This window comes from Notechis scutatus, chromosome 12 (genome assembly GCF_049901735.1).
Source record: "Notechis scutatus isolate UNSWTSFEM ecotype Mainland chromosome 12, rNotScu1.2, whole genome shotgun sequence".
Lineage (NCBI taxonomy): Eukaryota > Metazoa > Chordata > Lepidosauria > Squamata > Elapidae > Notechis > Notechis scutatus.
In genome coordinates, this window is record NC_142020.1 from 6,224,390 (window position 1) to 6,250,543 (window position 26,154).

General features: G+C 38.0%; 1 protein-coding gene across 7 annotated transcripts in view; it reads right to left on the reverse strand.

Annotated features, from left to right (window-relative positions):
• The window catches only part of RBFOX1 (RNA binding fox-1 homolog 1), a 1,983,080-nt gene that overhangs the window by 1,107,965 nt on the left and 848,961 nt on the right, over nucleotides 1-26,154 (reverse strand). For all 7 annotated transcript variants that reach the window (XM_087973167.1, XM_087973163.1, XM_087973165.1 and 4 more), the window contains exon 4: nucleotides 24,337-24,399. In XM_087973167.1, the coding sequence (XP_087829293.1) occupies nucleotides 24,337-24,399 (63 nt within the window). The remainder of the gene's footprint in view (nucleotides 1-24,336; nucleotides 24,400-26,154) is intronic.

Sequence of the window (26,154 nt, forward strand, 5' to 3'; positions counted from 1 at the left end):
GTGTGTGTGTGTGCATATATGCATGCACGCATGTATGTATGCATAATATACATATATGCATGTCAAATTAGTTCCTCTGCTTTTTCAGGCTACAATAATCTTTCTGTATGGAAAAATAAATATTATTTTTTTGTGTTGTCAAATGAACAGATGCAGTGCTTGATTTAACTTTATTCCTTTGAAATAAATAGGAAGCAAATAATAATAAAAATAATGCCTCAATTTACTGATTCTCTTCCTGATAAATATTCCAAGGAACAAAACATTCAATCCACGTGGCTAAGGGCTTGAAAAAGGCTGTGATGCAACCAAAAAGAAAGGTGTCAGACAAAGAAGATTTGTAGATGGTTGGTAAAAGAAAGCAAAGAGTTTTAGAGAAGGTTCCTTGTGGGTACTCCACCACTGGAGGTTTGAAAGAAAAGACTGGATAAACATTTATCTTGGATGAAGTAATGTCTCCAGCCCTATGATTTTATTTCTATTGAAGTAGAAGTTCCAGATCAATTCTTGAATACAGCTCATGTGCCTGGAATCCTTACTGTATAACTGACATTAATACAATTGAGCGAGTCCAGAGGTATTTCACAAGAAGAGTCCTCCACTCCTCTGCTCTCAATAGAATACCTGATGCCTTCACCAGGCTCAAAATTTGGGACCTGGACAACCTAGAACTACACTGCCTATGATCTGATATAAGCTTAGTTCACAACGTCTGCCACTATGTCCTACCTGTCAATGACTACTTCAGCTTCAACCGCAATAATACACGGCCAAACAATAGATACAAGCTCAAAGTAAACCGCTCCAAACTCGATTGCAGAAAATATGACTTCAGCAACAGAGTGGTCAATGCTTGGAGCTCACTATCCGACTCTGTTGTTACATCCTCAAACCCCCAAAACTTCAACCTTAAACTGTCTACCATGGACCTCACTCCATTCCTAAGCGGTCTGTAAGGGGGCATGCATAAGCGCACCAGCGTGCTTACCGACCCTGTCCTTCTGCTCCCATTCATCCATTTATTCGTACTCATTTATTATGTATATAATTATACCCGTTTATACTTAAATGTTTCTATGTTATGTTCATACGTATACTTGTTTTCTCATAAGTTGCTTGACAAACAAACAAATAAAATAAATAATTAAAAATATTTCAATAAAATGCCTCTTTTAAGGAAATGAACTATTTTGCCACAGAGTTTATCTGCTCTTACAGACTCAACCAGTAAGTCCATTGGCTGAATGACATTGTCAATGAAGTGCCTGGTATCCTTTGCGATGCTAGAAGCTATTTCCACCCCTAATGAATACATTTTTTCTCATGAGGTAAGAGACTTTATAAAGACACCTGAAATTTACACACTGGAGAGAATATAGGTGGATTTATATATTACAACAAACCCGATTTTATTTTTGACTGGTTGAATAAGTCACAGTTGCCAGGATTCCAATCAGGCTACTTACTAAATTATTATTTACAAGAGGTTCTGTGAACATGCTGGTCCACAGAAAACAAACCACATTCTGGTTGAGTGTGATTTGTGGGTCCAACCACAAATGGGTACACATGTATTGGGTTAAAAATGGTCTTCTTAAAAACAAACCATGTGTTTCAGAATTTACTTACAAGCAAATGTAACACATATGGTACGTAATTTCATGTGTGTGTGTGTATGTGTGTATGCTTAAGATTTATTAAAGAGTATGTGCATCATTTTCTTGTTTACATGTAATGTCTGATTGATTTATAATTTATTAGATCCTTTCAAGCCATGATTGATTATTTGTGACTACACAGATAGATCTTCTTCTGGATGAAGAAGGAAGGTCTTTAACGAGTGCATTCGTTGCTGCTTAATCGAGTCCATTCACTCTGCAGTCTATTTACATCTTAGAATCTTTCCTTCCAAAAAAGCCATTAAGGAATATTTAGTCAGTATTTGTGCCTTGAGTAAGAACCCTGGATCGATCAATTCAATGATCCGTTTCTTTGTTTTCTTGGCTATCTGTAGTGCTTACAAGAGTTTTCTCCAACACCAAAGGTCAAAAGGTTCCAAAAAGTTTAACATGAACAACAATGGCTTGCACAATTCGGTCCTTTGTAGGAATGGGTTTTCTACTATTACTTTAAAGGGACTTGCAACTTGTGCATGAGCAGTTTGTAAAATTCACTGACCACATCTCTGCTGTTAGAACTACCTTCTGCCAATAACATAATCCAGTGTCAGATCCGTGTATCTGCCATTCTTCAATGGAAAGAAGAAGGCGGGAGGGAAGTTGGTAAAAGAAATCCTTTTTTTGATGTAACTTGAATATATTAAATCTTATATTGAATTTGTATAACCTACACTTGATATACAACTGAGAGACTGAAACCAGATGCCCGGAAACCTGTCACCTCTGGAAGAGACAGCAAAAGAGAAGGGACCATAAAAATTCCAGCCAAGAGATGTTTCCTGAGAAACCCGTCAGAAGATCGTTCTCAGAAGAGAGGAGGGGGGATTAGCATGTTGATTCTTTGTTTTACAAAATACACGTCAAGATAACGGGAGGGGTCCTAAACTCCCTTATCTATCACTGCATGCCTGGGAGATGTTAGACACTGCGTTTGAATCCCTACCTGAATTATCTCATCTCAATAAAGGATTCCTTTTGAATCATCTAGATATCAGAAGTTCATTCTCGTCGATTGAATGGGAAAAGTTTAGTAGCCTGACATCCAGTGTTTTTCAACCTTGGCAATTTTAAGATGTGCAGACTTCAACTCAGCTATGCTGGCTGGGGAATTCTGGGAGTTGAAGTCTGCACATGTTAAAGTTGCCCAGGTTGAACAATACTGATATAGTAAACTCAACTTTCTGAATATTCCATCTAGGTGTCACTTTGATTTTTATTTTATTTTTTGAAGAATGAGTTAGGGAAAAAGATATAATGGGCTCTTATTTATTTAGGAAAAATTTGTATGGCTGCCCAAATTTTGTATTGTATGGCCATGCTCAGTTACTCTTGATGGTTTACAAAGATGAAAATGGCAGGAACTGATAAATTGGTCCCATATTCATTTCCTAGGCTGTTCAGTTCAACTACATTCTTTCTTTACTGTTTCCAAGGCTGGCACTCCATTCTCCAACCACAAGCAGCAAATCTTCCCTTTTATGTTTTTCCATGTTCTGTCAATTTCAAATTGAACTTGGCCATAAAACCAGTGAAACTGCTCTTCCTCTGCATCAGTAGTTGGGACATAATCATCATATTAAAGTGTTGCCTGCAAAATTTAATTGAAATTACTCCATGATTAACTGAATCACACCCAAGTAGCAAGCATCTAATGCTGTTCCTGACTATGAAAGCAACACTAATGAGTGAAACACTTGCCTCCAGAAGTTGTGGGTACTTCTTCACTTGGGGTTTTCAAGAAGAGACTAGACAGCCATTTGCCCAGAATGATATAAGCTGGCAGGAATAGCCAACACCCAAAAAGATAGGCTCAAGATCCAGATGGATGTTGACAGACTCGCACACTGGGCCATATCTAACAAAATTAAATTCAATGTAGAGAAAAGTAAAGTCCTACACTTAGGCAAGAAAAACCAAAAGTACACTTATAGACTGGGTGAAACCAGGCTTAACAGCAGTAACTGTGAGAGGGATTTTGGAGTCTTAGTGGACAACCAGTTAAATATGAACCAGCAGTGTGAGGTGGCAGCCAAAAAAGACAATGCAATCCTAAGTTGCACTAATAGAGGGATACAATCAAGATCAAGTGAGGTACTAATACCACGCTATAAAGCCTTAGTAAGACCACACCTAGAATACTGCATCCAGTTCTGCTCACCACACTATAAAAAAGACGTTGAGACCTAGAAAGAGTGCAGAGAAGAGCAACCAGGAGGATTAGGGGACTGGAGGCTAAAACATATGATGAACCATTGCAGGAACTGGGCTTGGCTAGTTTAGTGAAGAGAAGGACCAGGGGAGACATGATAGCAGTCTTCCAGTATTTGAGGGGCTACCAACAGAGAGAAGGGGGTCAAGCTATTTTCCAAAGCACCCAAAGGAATAATGGATGGAAACTGATCAAGGAGAGATTCAACCTGGAAATAAGGAGAAACTTTCTAAAAATGAAAGCAATCAACCAATGGAACAGAAGTTGCCTTCAGAAGTGGGAGCTTCATCCCTGGAAGCTTTCAAGAAGCGACTGGACTGCCACCTGTCAGAAGTGGTGTAGGACAGGGTCTTCCAACTTGGCAAGTTTAAGACTTGTGGACTTCAACTCCTAGAATTCCTCCTCCAGTCATGTTAGCTCAGGAATTGTGGGAGTTGAAGTCCACAAGTCTTAAACTTGCCAAGTTGGAAGACCCTTGGTGTAGAGTCTCCTGGTTGGGCAAAGGGTTAGACTAGATGACCTACAAGGTCCCTTCCAACTTTGATTATCTGTATATAAGGTGTCCTACTTGAGTAAGGGTTGGGCTAGAAGACCTCCAAAGGTCCTTCCAGCCCTGTGATTCTGTTTTGAAAAACCCCTCTTGAAGCAGCTTTACTTCTCCTGAATGCAATTCTTCCCTGCTAAAGTGAAACATTGCATATTTGGATTAATTATTCATAATTTCCAGGTTTGTGCCTTATTTTCAAGCATTGCCATATGTGCATGTTATGCAAGTCCAATTTTAGCTTCTATTTTGACAATGCAGGAATGGCTGTACAAGGATGGGTGAAGGCTGAGACGTGCTGTTCTCTGAACAAAGTTCTATTGAGATCACCAAGCTAGACATACAGTAATTTCCATTTTTGTTCTGCAGATAGAGGACTGACATTCAATGAATAGGGTGGTGTATAGTACACTGAGAACATTTCTGAGCATAAATTAAATACTAATAGAAGCTTAAATCCTGCTACATATTTAACTATTGGTCAGCAGCTATGTTAAAAACCTGAGCTGAAGTTTGAGAATCAATGTTTTGTCTTTGGAAAAAGAAAATCTGGAACTTTGTTGTTAATAAAGATTGAGAGCAGTGAGAACATGCTGTGCATAAAGATGCAAAGATACGTTAATTCCCACAATGGAAAAATGGCTGGAAAAATAGATGGAACTAGCAGAGACTGACAAATTAACTGATTTATTAAAAAAAAAAAAAAAAGAATACATGCAACTTCATTACTTCATTTCTACTTCTAGATTTTGTGCTTAAGACAGAAAAAAAAAACCTTTGATTTTGGGATTTGTGCTGATTACATAAGTTTGTTATTATAGATATGGCTAATGTGTATTAAGTCTGCAAAAGTAAAAAGTTGAGGCTGTAATATTTTTATTTTTATTCTACTGCACTGAAAAGAGAAATTAATATTTTCCTCTTTACCCTACATTTCTTTCCTCCCTTCCTTACTTTCTCGCTATATTTTCACTTGCAATTTATATTTTGATAATTTTAATAAAAATTAAAAGGAGGGGGAGAGTCAAGGTTTCATCACTGAAATGTTTAAGCCAATATCTGTTCGGAATAGCAACTTTGGGACATCAGAGTGGTAAATTGGCTAAAACTACATATGTGCAGTGAACTAAGTGCAGTTAATGAGATCAGTAGAATGTTAGGAAACATTTCCTATCAGTAAGAGCTATTCAATAGTTACTGTGGAAGTTAATGAGTTTCCTTTTGCTCCATAGCTTCAAAACTGAGCAAACATTTATCAGCAATGTTTTTATTTACCTACATGTACTCGCCAGGAACTCAATGTCAATATTCCTTTCAGCTCTTCTACCTCCAATTCTTCTACATTTTGTTCTTCTAATATTTGATTAAATCAAATTAAATAATATTACACCTAAGGTCAGATACAAAGAGATATTTACAAAAGATAAAATATGTAATAAAAGCAATAGTGCTTCTCTCCCTCCCTCCCTGTGTGTGTGTGTGTGTGTGTCCCCTATTTTTATCAACAGCCACACGAAAAAGGGCTGCTGAGTTTTGTCCAAACCAGTTCCTTAGATTTTTGAAGCCATGATATTCTTCTTCTGCCTAGACCTCATTTGCCTTCAATCTTTCCGAAAAAATGTAATCAAAAATAATTAGGAACAAAGATATTGAAATAAATGCAAGAAAAATTCCGTTATAAGGTGTTCCAAACTTAAGCAAATGAGGCGACTTGAGGGGTTATTTTTGAATCATTGTTTAAAAGAAAATAACATTAAATAGAAATCACTCCCTACCTGGAAATTTCTTCAATATAAGTGTGTGTCTAGAGTCCTTATGTAGAGAACAGGATATTAGCAGAAGGCTTAAAAGTTTTATTGAACCATCCCCAGATGGGCATGAACTGCTGGCAGTTGGCAGAATTAGCCCGCAATGCTGTACATCTGTGTCATTAGAAATGATTTTCCAGTTAACCATCTTTGGTTAAAAATAATGTTCTGGTTTTATAGACCATGCTAAGCCCCAATTAATATCAGTGCGTTATCCTTCTTGCCAGTAGTTCCCAGAGGGGACACTGGACATCTTTTGATTAAGAGAAGAAAAGGGGGGAAGGATAAGTATGGGTCTCAATGATTTGATCACAATGCCTATAATGCTTTCAGTGCCTCCACGGACATCACAGCAAAACAAAGGGTGGAAAATACTGCCTGAATAAATGTTACTGCAATCCCTGAGTAAACGGGATTATACAGAAAAGAAGATACTGTAATAGAATGGGCTAATAATTGATTTATGTGCCCGATCATGTCTGACTGATGCTCATTTTTGTCTCACCCTTGTTAATTGTTGTGTTCTCACACTTCCACCCTCTTATTCTAATTGCTGGCAGTAACTTTTTAGCATCAATATTTGTTTTCAAATGCTGTTTACTGCCTCTTGATGTCTAATCTTTTTGAAGTGTTTGCCAGTAAGGGTAGAAGCTTTATGGAGTCCCACCCACTTATTCTTAGGAGGGAAATCCTTAAGAAGATTTGACACTCCGAGAGAACACGCAAGAACACGTCAAATCCTCTTCTACAACATTTATTCCCTTCATCTGAGAATCCCGGGAAGTGCACTTGTCTACATTTGCTATACATTCTTATTTACAAGCCACCCCCTTTTTCATCCTATACCATGACACACAAAATACAATCTACATTTAGATGAGGGAGATTGTTCAATCTCATCTGTAGAGCTGTGGAAAAGATTAAACTGTTAATTTCTCCACAAAAAAAGTCCTTGGCATACGTTTGCTCATCCCAGTTACCTGTCAGGGTTGAGATAATATAAAATGCATTTTTCATGAAAGAAAGTGAAAGTCTGTGATTTCCTTTAAAACACACAGAGAGAGAAAAAACCGAATAAAAGGCAATTCCATTATTTTTCTATGTTGTGTATGTGTTTGTTCATTTATTTTAATTGTATATTCAATAAAGTTTGTTTTAAAACACACAAATATACTGTATTCCGAGGGAATAAATCTTTAATGTTTGGTCTAATAGTGGAAAGAAGGCCAATGCAATGGATGTGCACTTCTGAATTTGAAACTGAATTAAATTTGGCAGGATTGTTGAATACTAGAACATATCATAGTAAGGTTGAAAGAGACCCTGGAGGTGTTCGACCCCCTGCTCAAGCAGGAGATTGAAGGAACTAGATATATCTGGTCTAACAAACAGAAGGATTAGGTGTGACAATATAGCAGGGGAAGGATACTGCAAAATCTCCATTCCCTCCTCATCCCACTAACCTGCTTTCCAGCTCCATTCTCCTGTGCAAGGCAACCAAAGAAGACCCAGCCAATCAGCTGGGACTCGGGAGGCAGAGAATAGATGGGGGCGGGGCCAGTCATAGGTGAGATTTGCTGGTTCTCTGAACTACTCAGAATTTCTGCTACCTGTTCTCCAGAACTGGTCAGAACCTGCTGAAGACCACCTCTGACTTGAGCGGCTGCCATAGGATGGTGACCTGAGTCACAACTCTGTGACCTTTGAGGGCAGGACAAGAAGCTGATTAAAGAGAGATCCAACCTGGAACTAAGAAGAAACTTCCTGACAGTGAGAACAAATCATCCATGGAACATCTTGCATTCAGAAATTGTGGGTGCTGCTACATCATTGGAGCTTTTGAAGAAGAGAGTGGACAACCATTTGTTTGGAATGGTATAGGGTCTCCTGCTTGAGCTGAGGTTTTGGACTAGAAGACCTCCAAGATCCCTTCCACTTCTATTATTCTGTGTCCTATGATGCCGAGAATAATGCTCATATCTTAAAAGTAAATTGATGCAGAATTCAGCTCTGTCTGGAAACCATTTCTAGATTATAATGTAATGACATGGATCTCTATATCCTCCAATATTATTATACTGATAGGGGATCCACTATTTCCTTTAGATTTTTCAACTTTGATTCAAGGAGTTTAGGGTAACCTGCTAATAGTTACTTTAGTTTTATTCCTAGAACCGGGGCATGAAGATGTAATTAACCATAGTTTCTCAGTTAAAATCCTACACACAGCTTATTTACTGTCTATGTTTATACATGCATCAAAGGACCAGAATAGATACATAAACTTTCATCTCCCCAATTTTCATTTTACAATTAACTCAGCATCGCTTTACTGAATGTCCCTCATGGCTCTTGTGTTATATACACAGAGAAAGATACACATAGATATTCAGTGTACTTTGGTTTTGTAGGTTAAAGCTATTTTTTTTTTAGATGGTTAAAATAATTCATAGAAGACTAGGCCTGAAGCACATTCTTGTGAAGTTGTCTGTATTAATTGGAATTAGTTTTCACAGGATTGCTTGCAGGTCATCTCAGCAGCCACTGTTTTTTACCGCCTTGATGAAACATATACATAATTTAGAAGTTTTATAGAGACAAAATACAAAATAGTAACTATGCAAAACTAACACAATTGTATTTACATATTTACAGAAAACCTGAGACTTTTCGTATTTTTCCCAGACATAATTCTATATCTACTTTGGCTATGAACTCCATATCCAGGTATTAATATTTGGTTGAAAAAAAAATCCTAACATCATAACAAGAACTCAAAGTTTAGTTCTTAGATGTTGAACTTGAAATTTCTACTTGTCTGAGTTTCTTTACTTATCAACAAACTTCCATATGCATGTTACATTATATCACAAAAAAATGCCAACATCTCTTTTTATGCCTTTACGTTTTTGTGTTGTCTTTAGCTTAATGATCTGTTTACTTTTTAATGAATTGCGCCCATCTAAAAGAGTGCCTTAATTGATGAAATTGTAACACACTGAGTTATAACTACATGAGAAATAAAATTATTATTCCTGCTAAGGAGACCAGTATAAACTCTAAAACAAATAATACTTCAATACCATTGTAGTGAAAAATACTCAACGTGCCATCATTTCTTTTCCTTATAAGCAATATTGAGATGAATGATTACTTTTTAGAAGAGCTGTCGGAGGAAAGGTGGACTTAACCCTGAGCCAACAATGGACGATATATGGACTACGAATTGTAAAAATGCTCATTACCCTCACAAGAAATACCCAAAATGGAGCGTTCTTTATGCCTCTAGATTATATCACATATCAATTATCCTATCCTATAATGTAGCAAAGGAAGAAATAAAACTCCAAGAACATTATTAAAGTTCACTCTTCGATTGTAAATCCATCCGGATAGCTCCACAGTGCAACCCTTCCTGTATTTGCCATTTAACCAATTTTTAGAATGACTGACATGTTCTAATGAGCACCTAAACAATGGAAAGAAGATTCCAGCAAGAGAGAATACCTTTCTCTTAAAAGGGCAGCCTAGGAAAGTTTATAAGTGTGGTTGGTTGCCTGGGTTATCTGCCCGTCTATGAATGATTTCTGCAGTTGGCATACTGAAAAGGAGCTAGGCTGATACACATATAACAAATGACTTTATGCTTAGAAGTATTTCACTCTTGTTTCTGAAATCTGGAGACACCAAGAGAATCATGGTTGCTGTACAAGACTTTTTAATTAGACATTTTCCATAGTTATCAATCTTCACAACTTGCTTTGGGGAAAAGGGCTGCAACTTCAGGAGAGGAGACAAACTGTGGAAAAATTAGTTTGTTGCTGCTTTAATGGCCTTTATCTCAGAATATTCAGAACAAGTACAAATAGCACAGCTGAACAGACTATCAAGTATTCACCTTAACTTTACACATACACACATGCTTTCACAGACACACCCACAAGTATATGCAAACCTAAGTAAATGGTAGTTTGTATGGCAGCAAGTTGAGTAGATCTGAAATTCAGAAAATTGAGAAAGACTGAAATCCAATGCTAGAATTATAAATCTGATGCCAACTTATTTATTCTCTTTCTTCATTGCGATCTGGAAAGCAGATGTGAACCAAAGTTCACATTTCAGGATAAAAAAACATATCTAAATCACCTTTTCTCTCTGTGTGTGTGTGAACATGCTTTTAATAAGAAATTATAAGCTGACTTGAGAAAAAAGGAGGACTGAAGTACAAAGCATGTGCAAAACTAAAAAAGAACACACTTTGTACAGATTTTTATGTTCAAATATGTTTGTTACCTTTTCTGTGTTGCTTTATTGCAATTTATATATTACATTCTATTGTGATTGAATCAGATAATGGTAGTTTATTTTCACACAAGTGTTTTGATGGCAGCAATTAATTTTGACAGAATTATGCTAACAACTCTGAACATACAATAAATCGATCAATAATTTTTCTTTATTTTCAACCACATCTGCCTGGAATTTTGGAAACTGAAGCTCCAAGAAAACAATACAGCACTTAGCAATAGTACTTAAGACTTACACACTGCCCCATAGTGCTTTACAGCACTCTCTGGCCGGTTTACAGAGTCAGCCTATTGCCCCCAAACAATCTAGGTCCTCATTTTACTGACCTTGGAAGGATGGAAGGCTGTGTCAACCTTAAGCCGGTTGGGATACACTCCTGTTTCAGTCAGCCTGCAATACATTCTAACCACTGTGCCACCACAGCAGATAGATAGATGATGATAGATAGATGATAGATAGATAGATAGATAGATAGATAGATAGATAGATAGATAGATAGATAGATAGATAGATAGATAGATAGATAGATAGATAGATGGATGGATGGATGGATGGATGGATGGATGGATGGATGGATGGATGGATGGATGATAGATGATAGATGACAGACGATAGATGATAGATGACAGATGGATGAATGGATGGATGGATGGATGGATGGACAGATAGACAGATAGATAGACCATAGATAAATAGATTATGATAGATAGATAGATAGATAGATAGATAGATAGATAGATAGATAGATAGATAGATAGATAGATAGAAGGATTAGAAGGATTAGATGGATGGATGGATGGATGGATGGAGAGATAGACAGATAGACAGATAGACAGACCATAGATAGATAGATAGATAGATAGATAGATAGATAGATAGATAGATAGATAGATAGATAGGCAGACATGAGAGACAGAGAGACAGAGAGAGGAAGCAAGAGAGAGAGATGGATGGATAGATATGGATCAATAGATAGATAGATAGATAGATAGATAGATAGATAGATAGATAGATAGATAGATAGATAGAAATAGTACTTAGACTTATATACCACTTCACAGTTCTTTACAGCCTTCTCTGAGTGGTTTAAAGAGACAGCCATTTCCCCCCCAACAATCCGGGTCCTCATTTTACCAACATTGGAAAGATGGAAGGCTGAGTCAACCCTGAGCCATCTGAGATCAAACTCCTGGCACAGTCAGCCTGCGACACTGCGTTCTAACCACTGCGCCACAACACAGTGGTTAGAACAAAAAACTCTAGGTAATCTCTAAACATGTTTAGAACATTTCTTTCATAGCCACATTTTCAATATGGCTCTGTCCAAATTTGTCTAAGTCTTTTAGTTCTCCCTACATTGCTTTTAGAAGCCGTCCTTTCTGCATATTTTTACACATTTAAGAGATTTCATAGGTAAAGTTTGAAAGGCTGCTAACATATTCAAGATAAGTCTCTTTTCTCTCATGGTAGATCTTTGATTATATGGTTTTCTAGGGCAAGCCTTGCAATATCATTATGGTGTCCGATGTTATATAACGAGGCAAAATTAGTTCTTTGACAAAACCTGAAGTGTTTTCATGAGCATGTAGAATAAAACTTATTCAGGGCATTATACCACAACCTAAGAAAACACCAAACTAATAAATAGCTAAGAAATACCAAACTGAATAAATCTGAAACCTCTCACTTTGATTGCAAACAATGCTTGTATGTTTCACACTACAACCAATAATAATGAAAAAGAAAATCATCAGAGCCTCTGAAATCAAATAACAATTAATTTCATCACAATGTGACTCGAGAAAGAGTGCAGAGAAGAGCAACAAAGATGATTAGGAGTCTGGAGGCTACAATCCACCAGTTTGCTTCAATCATTTTCATAATCCAGCTATTGCTTCCAATTGTGTGTATAAATTCACTGCTACGGTTGAATATAAATAATGGATAAACAGTATAATACAATTGTTAATGGGGAGGCTGAAAATTGATCTAAGAGTTTCTTAGCTGGCCTTGTCATGCCCCTGTTGGACTCCAAGGGAAAGATGGAACAGCTGACAGGGAGTGGGAGTGTGGCTCTGGTGGTTGTGGAGGAAACTGGGGAAGAGCACAGGCCAGATGGGCATTCAGAGGAAGACCCAGGCCCATACTCTCTTCATCCTAGGGCACGCAGGGAGGAGCGAATAAGGGAGAAATGTGAGTGGCATGGTCTATGGGGGAGGAAGGGGCCCTGATCCCCTTCATGGGCTGCAGCTGGGAGGACTGGTTAAAAGGACAAACTGTGCATGGCAAAGTTGCTGGAAGCAAAGTGTGCATTCTTGTTGGAGCTTATCTGTATTTTGGCTTCCTCCCAACTGTGGTTGCTGCATTATCTGGTAGAAGTCTGCAATTATCCTTGCCTGCCATAGTGTGGTTTGTGTTGGGTTTTTTAAAATTTCGAATTAACTTTACTTTGGGTATGGACTGCATTTACTCCCTCCATAAACTGTTTTCTTTACGAGTTTGATATCCAGCCGAGGATAATTGGACAATGGGGCCAAGTTGGAGGCATTAAAGGGAGTTTCTTCTATTTATGTGACTTGGTTATTTTTGTGTCACGCCCCGGGTCATCACAGGCCTATTTAAAAATACAGATAGTCCTTGACTTACAACAATTTATTTAGTGACCGTTCAAGCTACACTGAAAAAAAGTGACCATTTTTCACACTTCCCACCGTTGCAGCATCTGTACAGACACATGATCAAAATTCAGACATTTAGCAACTGAACTCATATTTATGACAGTCACCATGTCTTGGGGTCCTGTGATCCCCTTTTGCGACCTCAAAATCAGCGGGGAAACCAGATTCACTTAATGGCCTTGTTACTAACCTAACAACGGCAGTGATTCACTCAACAACTGTGGCAAGAAAGGTTGTAAAAGGGAGCAGATTTCAGTTAACAAATGTTTCACTTAACACTGAGCATGTTCCGGGTTCAATTGTGGTGGTAGGTTGAGGACTACCTATATAGGAAGCTAGCTTACATTGCTGCATCAAATAATAATTCCATGCAATTTAGTAATGGTTTGGGACAACTGGCACTATTTTCAATGTTTTTCATCAGTAGCCCTCTTAATCCCAACCCTATGTAAAAACAATGCTGCTGAAAATTTTACCTAGAACATTTTGCATGCAAAACAAGTCATCTACATGCAAATTACAGGACTTAAATGAGCCATATTCATTAAATTAATTAAACTATATTTTTCATTTCATTGTAATCTCCACATTACAGGAATTCTTGAACATACTCAAGTGTGAGATTTTTTTATACTTTATTAAAGAAAGCTATGATTAATTATAACTCTATAAAAATATTACTTTTTAATTAATTTCCTTATAAAATAATGTCCGCTTCAAAACCAAGAATAGCTTCCAAAATTAGATAGGCGTGGTCTTAATGATTTAAGAACTGCAGTTGTTGATTAAAAGTGAAGAAACAACATCAAACATTAAGCCAAATGTCTTCAACTCCTGTTAGCATTTCACAGAGTCAAATGGCTCAATTTTCTTAAAAGCAGCACTTCAATAGTTTTCTTTCTAATATTTTAATACCCCCAATCCCGACTTCTAGCTGAGCAGATGCCAATTAATTAATGTGGAATTTTAAACAGCATTTCACTTTTACTCTTCTGGGTAAAAGAAGTTAAACTGTTTACTTATAAACAATTCCAACAGAACTTAAAAGCACCAGGTGTTATGCAACCAGAGTCATAAAAAAAAAACTATTCAGAGATTACTCTGAAAGCCATGGATGTTGTTATTTGTTGTTTTTTTTAAATCAGTACTTTCTACAATTGCAAATTTATATAGGGGCAAGTTCTCCTTATTTAAATGTGTGGCGGAAGGCACTACCTTGAAAACAATGGTGAATATTCTTCAAACTGCAAAGAAGAATTTTAAAAGGAGATGCCACAATGATTCCAAGAGACTAAAAGACAAGAAGAAGAAGAAGAAGAAGAAGAAGAAGAAGAAGAAGAAGAAGAAGAAGAAGAAGAAGAAGAAGAAGAAGAAGAAGAAGAAGAAGAGGAGGAGGAGGAGGAGGAGGAGGAGGAGGAGGAGGAGGAGGAGGAGGAGGAGGAGGAGGAGGAGGAGGAGGAGGAGGAGGAGGAGGAGGAGGAGGAGGAAGAAGTAGTGATGAAATTGCTCAAATGGGAATGGGAAAAAATATTTTAGAGGAGAGGCCAAACTTCTATTGGTCTCTCTCCCCATTTTCTACCAGTGTTCTCTTTAATGCAAGCACAAGGCTAGATGGAACGGACAGCCAAATATATTTAATCTGGTATGGAAGAAAGAGCTCATGCAGGAGTAAGGGATTGTAAGTATTGGAAATCAATAGCTCACACTCATTTATTCCTGATCAGAAGATGATTTGAGGAGAATGTCAAAGCCGCTCTTTTCTGCTGCACAAAGTCAATTCATTTTACTTTTATTTCCCTTTTGCCACATGAGGTGACCCTTGCAAGGTGCTGAAAAATCAAAGATTTCTACTAGACCGACTTTTCTTGTTCTTCTGATGTGCACTCTGATCTTCTGGAGCCTGGGCGAATCAAAAAACAGGAAACTTTCTAACGGGCACAATTAAGGAGAAGGGAAAAATTAACAGCAAGTGGAGGGGGCGGGAGGGGAAAACAGGCCTTTTGATTCACCGTTCAAATTAAAAAAAGAATTATCTCTCAAAAAAAGGTGACATAGTCTTAGCACAATCCAATGATACTTTGCTGGTTTCAAAAACTGCCTTCCTCCACCGGCACCTTGCCACCTGCTCCTTGGGTGTGCTGTGAAAACACGGCAGAATGCCATCTGTTCAGGGGTGGCAGAGGGAAAATTTTGGCCCTGCTTGTACTCCAGGGAGAGCGACGACATTTAATCAATCTGCTTGCAATTGCTTTATATGATTAGTGTATAATGATTCAGGTAGGTCATTGTCACGGACATCTTTTTATTAGCGCATTAGACAGTTGCAATCGCACAAGGACCATACATGTATGTATGTATGTATGTATGTATGTATGTATGGTATTCAGTTTTGTTCGGGTATTTTCCCACGTCTTTATAGTTGTGCTTTTAAAGTTGTAGTGACGTTTCAGCAGAATCTCATCTGTCATCATCAGGCTCATGTGTTGGGTTTGTCTTCGTCATGTGTGTCAGGCTTTGCAGCCGTTTCTGTTTTAAATTTGGTGCTAGCCTCGTGCTTTGTTTGAATTGTTTTTTCTTCATCCTGATTGGTTGGGAGTCTTGGTTTGTGTTTATTGGTTTTGGAGTTTGCTGTGTTCTGCTTGATTGGTGTTTCTAATATCTTCTGTCTGTTTTATAGTGTTTTTTTGTCTTGATTAGCTGGCAACATTGTGTTTCGTGTATTGGGGGCTTTTAGCACAGCTTGGCTTCCGGTGAATGGCCGGCTGTCGTTTATTAGGAAGCTAGGTTTCATCTGGGTGGCTGGCTGGGATGTGTTTCGGCTGGAGGTATCAGGGAGTGTCTGGTTGTGCCCAGGTGCTTGCTTGGCTTGTGGTGTGGAGATTTGTTTGTTTGTGAGTGCAGGCTTCCAGATAATTGACAGTCTGGTGGAGTCATCTCTTCTATTCATGCTTTCAGGTCATTGTGGATCGTTATGTAGGGCAAGACAACTGTTCCATAGGTCTGTTCATCTTCTAGGTCTCTATTGTGTCTCAGTGTGTTTTTGTGGATCAGGCCTGTGATTTTGCTTTTGTGGAAGCCATTGGCTGTCAGTACTTTGGTCAGGGTGCATAGTTCAGTCTTTATGTGTGTCTTGTCTGCCAGGCGTTTGGTTCTGGCAATTAGTGTTTTGGCCACGGAGTTTATCTGTGCTGGGTGGTGGTGGGATTGGGCGTTGAGGTAGCGGTTGGTGTGTGTTTTCTTCTGTTAAATGGTGTGTCCTAGTGTGCCATCTGTCTTTTTGTAGATTAGTACATCTAGGAATGGTAATTGTTTGTTTCCGTTTCCATGGTGAATTTGATTTTGGGGTGTGTGCTGTTTAGGTGTGTTAGGAAACTGTTTAGGTTTTCTTTTCCATGGGGCCAAATAACAAATGTGTCACCGATGTATCTTAGCCATAATTTGGGTTTGTGGGTGGCATTTGCCAGGGCTCTGGATTCAAATTCTTCCATGAACAGGTTTGCAATAATGAGTGACAGTGGTGATCCCATGGGGGCTCGTTCAATCTGCTTGTATCTTTGTCCTTTGTATATGAAATATGTGTTGGTTAAGCAGTGTTCTGCTAGTTCCATGAGGTGTTTGGGTGCTTGGTATTTGTTTTTGATGATTTCTAGGGTTTCTTTCACCAGGACTAGAACTCTCCCAACCAATCAGGATGAAGAAAAAACCATTCAAACAAAGCACGAGGCTAGCACCAAATTTAAAACAGAAACGGCTGCTAAAGCCTGACACACACGATTAGGAAAAAAACCAATACACAAGCCTGAGGATGGCAGAAAAGATTCTGCTGAAACGTTGCTATAACTTTAAAAGCACAACTATTAAGTCGTGGGAAAATACCCGAACTTGAAAACACTTTGGCCTGATAAAGTTGGCATCATTTGGTTCCCTCTAGAAGAGACAATGCACTTCTCCACTCTTCTACCCGTTATAGAATACCTTACGCCACCAGACTCGAAATTCTAAAACTAGAAACACTTGTACTTATTATTTTGTAAACAATTGACAAATCAAATAAATAAATAAATAAAAATAAATGGAAAAGTACAGAATTCAGGATCTTGCAGAGAATATCTGGACACAGGTTTTGAAATCTAGAATCAAATTTCTGAACAGGCCGGGTGACCTCAACTTTCACATTTTCCAATCCAGCACCTTATATAGCAGACCTCCTGTATGCCAGTGGGATCCAAAGAGATAAAGGTTGAGAAAGGGAGAAAAAATTGTGGGTCAAAAGACACAACAGAGAAAAATGATGTACCATTGTAGTGTTGATTTTTGCTGTGAAACTAACACATAAATCAAGGAGTTTGGTGGGATCCCATTGGAGGTATGGCACCTCCTCCTTGCTCCCTCCCTCTCCCTATCCCACTTAGTTTTATTTTGATTGCACTTTTAAATTTGAGATCCTTATTTATTCTCTTAATGTTTTATACTGCATTGTATCCAATGTCTGTAAGATGCTTATAGTTACCTTCGGCAAGATAGACAGCATACAGGTTTGATAAATAATGGTAATAATAAACGCCAAGGTTTTCTTCTCTTTTTATGAAAAGTGCTGGTTCAATGTGAAACCTGAAGGCAGAAATGATCAAATTTTCCTCTATTTAGAGAGAGCTCCAAGTGAGGAGGAGAAAACCTAAAGGGCTCCTGCCTTCCAATCATTTATGTCCATACCTAATTTATGAGCTTTGATGTCGAAATGCCCAGGCAAGGTGAGGAAATGGGGATAATGTTAGATAGGACCATCCTTTCTCTTCCACCATGCTCTCTAAATGTACGGAAGATTCAGAGCTGATTTATATTCCCTACACAAAAGTCTCACTGGGTAGAACTAATAAATAAATAAATGCAGCTTATTAACATTAAATAAGTAGCCAACTCTCCATCCACCATGTTAAGTACACTCCTTTCCACCTCTTCTAGAAAGCATGGGCATCAGAGATTAAGACATTTGTTTATTGGAATAGAACTAGTAAACTCATTTAAAAACATAATGCTTTAAATATGCTTTAAATTAAATATGCTGTTTCGATTTTTGAAGCGGGCAAAATTTGCATATACTTAATAGGAATTTACCACACAAAACGCACAAACTTAAATAGGAGTGTTTTTGACAAAATTCACATATCCTGCCACACACAACAATATGATGGCTGGGCTTTGGTTTAGCCTGTGGGATGAATCCATGCTTTGTAAACTTAGGTTTAACATTGTGTGTGATTGCAACATCCTATAATTAAGTAAGATCTGACACTTTCTTAATCTGCGTAAGTGCTATCTAATCCAGGTGCTGTTTAGTTTGTTGCTATAAAATGAAAAATAGGACATTCAAAGCAGCTGCTCTTCTTTTTGTATAAAATGACTTTGGAATAGTCCTTGAAATGGACACTAAAATATTTCCAAATGGAAAATCCTCCCCATACAGTTCAGTGTATATCACTGTATTTTTCCTTATGCTTTTCCTCCCCAAGGAATTAGGTGTCACTTCACCAAATCAGGAAATGAACACAGCACTTTGAAGATTGCGGGGGGAAGAAAAACAACAACCTGAGTTTGTTAAATTTCTCGGCGCCATCATAAACATTCAAATTTCACATCTCAACTTACTTGCAGATGCCTGCCAAGGATCTAATTATAGAAGCCATTTCTTGGTCTGAAACACACTCATGCATTTTTAACAACCCTTGAAAATATTGAAGAAAACCGTCTTTTCACCGAGCTTTTTGATAGGTTACCTGCCTCGGTGTTTCCTAAAATATAAGCTATTTTATAAATTGCTAATGTACTACACGTGTAGGTCATGTCGCAGGTGACTGGGATAAAATGCCTAGCCATATGGTGGACTTAGCAGTCAGCACATCTACATTCTCTGTAACTAGGCAACCTCCTGGATTCTAGTCTCAGCTCAGTTAAATAACAACCAGCCCTTAGCCCTGGAAGAAAGTATTGATATTCAAAGTGCCCGTCTGGTTCCAATCACAAGGGGAAACACTGGCACTAATTAGACATACTGAAATTGGGCATCATTCAAGTTTTCTCCAACATTGAGGGTCATTGTTTTCCCTAGCGTTGGGTTCCACACCAAGACAAGGACATCAATCTCAGTTCTCCAGATGGTGAACCCCTTCATCAAGCTGTTTCCTTAACTCAGCCCTACATATGATCAGGTGTAACTCAACCAGGCTAAAACTTGCGTGGCAGAGAAGAGCAAAACTTTACACACAACAGAGGGTTCATTCTTTGCAATGTAAAGGAACCTGTTGTGGCCCCTCCAGCAGCTGAATCAGATGAGGAGGTGGTGTGGGAGTTGGGGTCAGCATCAGGGCAAACTGAGAGCTCCAAGGGGGAAAGAAGGAATGGAGCTGGCAGAGAGAGAGAGAGAGGCTGTCCATCAGCCCTCATATGGAGAGTCAACAGCCTCCAGATTTGGAGTGGCTGATGAGGAAGAGGAGGAACAGCTGGGTCCAGTGCCTGATGTGCAGAAGGCAGAGGAGAGGAGAGCAGTGGAAATCTATGGGTCAATCCTTGGGAAAGAAGCCCCACCTTAGCTCTGGGGATAAAAGGCAGGGGGTGGAGATGAATAGGTGTGGCAGAGAAGTATCCATCTCTCTGCTGGACAGCCTGCATTGACAGAGGAACTTTTTGTCAGGGCTGCTGGCACTCCTAATAAAGGAATCATTAACTACAGAGGGTTTGTCATGTTTGGGAGCCGGTCAGTACAGAAACCATATTCTGGACTACAGATTCTAAGCTTTTCTTCTCTGTTATTGGAGTTACTGGGTGCTTGGCCATTATCTTCATGGTGTAGGGCAGAGGTGGGGAATGATGACCCCTGTATGACTTGTGGACTTCGGCTCCCAGAATTCCTGAGCCAGCCATGGAATAGGAGGCTCAGGAATTCTGGGATTTGAAGTCCACAAGTCATAAAAAGGCCATTGTTCCTGTTCTGACCCAAACCCTTTTCCAATAAAACAAACACGAACCAAAGGGAACAGAAACCTTTTAATGATTCTTATGAATCCCCTGTTAAAAGGCTGCTGCAAACTAATTAACTTTGATAAGCACGAGCCTCGCCAAACTGTGTGAGGCTGCCAAGAATAACAATTTTACAACACAAGAGTCTTTAAATACCAACTTAAGATACTGCAATGTCCACAAGGCTGAGTTTCAAAACGTCTTTGCTTCCTACAAAGAACATTCGCTTCACAGCTGGCTTTTATCTTGTTGAAGGAGAGGGCATTACCTTGCAGCCTTACTTCCGAGTCACCTGTGCTGCTGCAGCTGCTCTTTCCTGTGAGCAATCCTATGCACATGCGCCCTTCGCACAGTCTCCTCAGGAACTTCCTCATCGCTGCTGCCAGCCCTCACAATCTCTGAAGGCAGCAGTCCACTCCCTAATGGTCCTGGCCCCTCATCTGAGTCCTTGCTCTCCTCAGCTGTCCAAACCTGCTGCTGGCTAACCACAACACTTCTCCACCCCTGCTGTAGAGAAACAGCTGATCTTTGCCGACAGAACAGTTCTCTTTCTACACTGGCAACACAGCCGTTACACCTCATACCCTCCAGTCAGCATTATAAAGATATTAAAATTTAATAACTGGAGATAAATTGTTGGCGTCTCACAGTGTCATACTAATCAGCTCAGGGACTGCTATCTCCCCTATGCTGGGGACTTATCTCCCTTCTGCCTCCTTGGTGGCAGAAATTATCTTTCACTGTTTTTCCTTCTTCTTGTCAAATCCTGCTAACTGCCATATGACTGTTCTATGACAGATGGCACTGCTGGTGGGAGAGAGTGAAAAATAAGTAAAAAGTAACTGGTGCACCAAGGAACAAAAAGAACGAGATTTGTAAGAATTTTTTGAATGGAACCGCTTCTAATTTCTAATCTCGTCAACAAGTGTTTTCTTTACATGCAAAATGCTTGCAGGAGTTATGGATAGAACATTTGCGTATTGTGTTTGTCATTACAAATGAGCTTTGGGTACTTGGATGATTTTTCAAAATGTACTCTGGGGAAGCCTGGCATTTCCTCAGGATATTATTGGGAAGATCAGGAGTGATAAATTTGTCCATTCTCACCAGTCTCCCATGTCAGCAGGAAGCGATAGAATCCCAGAAAGAAACAGACAGGCAAAAGCAGATCCTACAAATTTCCATATGGCCTGTCATTTATATACACCACAGATGGCCCTTGCACGAATATGGAAATGTGCCATCAGTCTTTGGTAGACTAACTGATGTGGAAGTGGATTTCTGACTTTTTTTTAAAGTATTATTCATTTATTTACAATCCATCTTGTGGTTTAAGTTTGCAAACATGAGAATATCTGTTATCTTTGTAGTGGAGGAATAATGAGCAGGTGAACTGATTTGATGTTTTATTATTCCTATGGTTTTATGTAGTTTTCCCCCCCCAAAATCCTTCACTCTGCTAAACAAATAATTCCCTCAACACTGTCCAACTATTTACAAAGTCTGCACTACTGTTACTATTAATCTTCTCCTCACTCCTTATTACCCATCCCCTCCCACTTGTGACTGTATGACGGTAACTTTGTCACTTGTATCCTTACTATTTTTATTGGCTGTTTCCTAGTATGATTTGATTGCTTATTGTACCCTATGACTATCATTAAGTGTTATACATTATGATTCTTGATTCTTAATGAATGTACCTTTTCTTTATGTATACTGAGAGTATTTGCACCAAGACAAATTCCTTGTGTGTCCAATCACACTTGGCCAATAAAGAATTCTATTCTATGTAATGTTTTAATGATATGTTAGGATTGCGGAATTAGCAATAGCACTTAGACTTATATACCACTTTATAGTGCTTTACAGCACTCTCTGAGCAGTTTACAGAGTCAGCATATCGCCCCCAAGAATCTGGGTCCTCATTTTACCAACCTTGAAAGGATGGAAGACTGAGTCAGCCTTGAGCCATTCAGAATCAAACTCCTGGAGTGAGCAGTGAGTTAGCCTGCAGTATCGCATTTTAACCACTGCACCACCATGGCTCAGTATTTTTTTATTTACAGCATCCCTAATGCTTGAATATTTAAAACAATATACTGACTGATATTCAGTAGAACAAATTGCCCTTTTATAAACAATTGCTGCATAGAGGTAGAACTCAACTTACAACGACAATTAAGCCCATTTTTGTTGTTGTTGCTAAATGAGAAATCTGTTAAGTTTGGGGCCATTTTATGACTTTTCTTGTCACATCTGTCCACTGAATCACTGCAGTTGTTAAAATATTAGCACAGTTGTTAAGGGAACCTGATTTTCCCGTTGACTTTGCTTGTCAGAGAGTCGCTAAAGTTGATCACATGACTCCAGGAAATGGCAGCTGTCATAAATGTGAGTCAGTTATCTAGCATCTGAATATAAATCACATGACCATGGGGATGCTGCAATGGTTGTAAAGTGTGAAAAATGGTAATGTCACTTTTTTTCAGTGCCACTGTCTGTGCAGATTCTCAGTCATCCAGGTCATGGTTGTTCCAAAGGTGCTTTTTCAAGAGGCAACTGAACTTTCTGGTTTTTCTTTGAAGATGTTTTACTTCTCATCCAAGAAGAAGCTTCTTCTGCTCTGAGAAACAAGACATCTTCGAAGAAAAATCAGAAAGTCTACTTGCCTCTTGCAAAAGCAGCTTTCAGTGCTATTGTGATTTTGAATGGTCACAAAATGAACTGTTTGTAAGTGGAGGACTATCTGCGAATAAACCAATCCTTGAATTTAAACTAAAATACCATGAAAAATACTCTACTAAACACAGATAAGCCAACTGTTGAAATGTTTGTATATGTTAATATTCACAATTGGCTTTTCAAAGTGTGGTCCATTGCCCACAATATTTTGGTTAAAAATTCAAAGATTGACTTATATGCAAAGGAGCATATCCACAAGTATTTATGGATATTGCAGTGTACTGGGGATAAACGTAAAAGAGGGCCAAAGCTGACACTTAACTATTTAAAATTTCAGAGTCTTCCTTTGGGCTTTTTGTGAACTGTAAGGATCAAACTATGGTAAAATTATTTCCATGGGAATTTAATCCAACTTTTTGTTGTTATGTATATTACTTTTTCAACACTATTGTCAAATCTATGGTATCCTTTTTAAGGTAGAATGTAGACATGATACACAACATTCTAAATCTAGAATTGTGTATTGAGCCACTGCAATACCTTAATAATCACAAGGCAATTGGTGAATTTAATGTATTGTTTTTATAAGTATGCAGAATGATTCCCAGAAGTAAGAATTGCACACACATTTTACAAAAGCCAATGCCTTCATATCAAATAGCAACAATTCACATCAACTCTAGGCAGAATCTAGGAGGAAGAATTTTGCTTTTCCTCCACAAATACCAGGACACAACATTGTTACACCCTGAAGGAACAAGGAAGAACTAGCATTTTATCAAAGTTATAACAATTCAGGAATTGACCACTGGAAAGGTCCTTCAAAAGTCCCAAAATCTTGGCTGATAGTATTGAAGGTGCTGTTCAGAGTTTTCCACTTTGAAATATACTGGGAGCATAGGAGATTAATCCAAACTGTTTTGCTGAATCTAATCTAATCTAATCCAATCTATTCTAATCTAATCTAATCTAATCTAATCTAATCTATATCTCATTTATTTGTACTGAAAGGGGAGAATTAACTACGGACAACAAAGACAATTCGACATCAGTAAATTCCAGAGAAACACCAACAAATTAATCCAAAACAATTGGACAGATATGAATATTACTCTGGATGATTTTTGTTAAAAGAAAGCTTTAAAAATATACACGTGAGAAAAATAAAATAATATGCTTGGATTAACAAATCCCAAAAACAAAACTTTTTAGTAGAGAAACACTCAGAAAAATAACCAATACATAGCATTGATAAATCTGTAAACAACTCAATGTATTGTGCAGTTTTTCTGTTATAAAACATTTTCATTGTAATTTTGTCTTTCTCTCTGTGTGTGCATGCTAGTAAATTGAGACTTAAGAATCATAAGAATTAAACAACATAGTAATATCAAAAGAAGTTTACACTTACAGAAAGAATGCTTCTCTCCAGAAAACTGTAACTTCCACTTACATTGGGCTTCTCTATGGTTTCCTAAAATAAAACACAAAATGCAATACATTATTTCTTTTCATACTATCTTTCCCATGATCCCAAGACCCTTAGAACACTTATGTTTAAAAGAAAACTTATGCATATAAAACTTTTTAAGGGGGAAAGAGAAAAAGATCAGGAATGAAATTTAGCCTCATTTATTTATTCCCGCACATTATCCACCTGGAGATGACAACCCAAGGTTATTTTACACGCAAACCAAATCATCATAAATGTTTCCTGCATTCTTATTAAGCACAGGATCTTTGTTTCCTGGAAGAATCTCAGGGGAGAATTAAAAGTAATTTCTGAGCAAAAAGACAGAAAGAATGTCTGAATTAGCATGGAGCCATTCATATGTGTGTCCCATTACTAGTAAAGGATGACTACAAATTTCACTAATCTACATCATTTAAATGAAATATTCAATTTGCACTTAGTGTTCTAATAGTTATTTATTTGCTATTCTTATAGGCTGATGCACCAATATGTTTCCCAATAGTTCCCATATTCCACTTAATATGAAAATAGAAGGAAATTGAAATCATCACTTTGCACAAATGGGAAAAAATATTTTCTTATTCAGAGAAAATGTATAAACAAACATATATTGGAGAAAACAAATATCACTGTCTGCCTATGGAGATTCTCTGTCATTCAGGTCATGGTTGTCCCAGGGGCGCTTTTTTTCCTTCTATTTTGAACAAGCATCTTTGGAATATCACTGGTTCTGTCTTGTTCTTAAGACTGCAGTCAGATGTGGAAACATGATAGAATGTACTGATGAACTAAGTGAAATTGGCAAAGATTTAGAATGATGTGTCCATTCTTATTAAGAAATGGTTGGTAAAATTGTGTTTTGGAATGAGCTAAGCATTTGTGCAAAGCCAAAGGGTTACAATTCTCACAATCAAAAGGCAAAACACTAGTGTACAATTTGGTGTTCCCTAGTTTTGTTTTGGTCTACTGAATGTACTGATATTCTGCTGAGGATTTTATAGGGAAAAGATCTAGATTTATGGATAAGATTATCCCTCCCTTTCTTGGTCTCTGCATTGGTATTTACAACTTTCATTGCTTTAAAAAATATGAAGGAAATCAGTGGCTAGTAAAATAAGGTATCTGTTTCTTTTTTAATATCATGGCTGGCTAAACACCCACATGTAAAAATAAAAAAAATTGCCTGGATGTTTGAGATCAACAATGCTGATGGCACACAAAGAAGGCTAATAAACACCAGTTAGATGAAGAAAATATATGCAAAATTAATTCTGCATCTTGTACATTTAATCCAATCATTTTCAAAAAACAAGAAAGTGGTGAAATGAGGTAAACAGACAGTTGCTGATTATTTAAATACCTTCTTCAAAAGTACAGTTATATAATGTTATCAAGGTCTATAATTAGACAACTCTGAATATTTTTGTGCTTTGAGGCAGCCCCATCAATGTTGTTTGGTCTTGGGTTTAATTTCCTGTCAGCCTTATTAAGAAATCTCTAATGTTTGGGCTATGGTGTAACTGTGATTAAAAATAATCTTCCCAATTATTGTTTGGTACGAGCCAAAACTGCCATGTGTTTTCTCAGCTAACCTCTAAGTTTCTGGCAGTGGTAATTGTGTTTGTAGCAGACTTGATCTGTAAATGAAAACCCAGGGGACACTTCCAAATATACAGATCCCTGAGCCTTGCCCATCTGCACTGTCTTTCAAATGGAGATAGTCTCCTATGAACTAGGAAGGAAGTCTTCAGAACC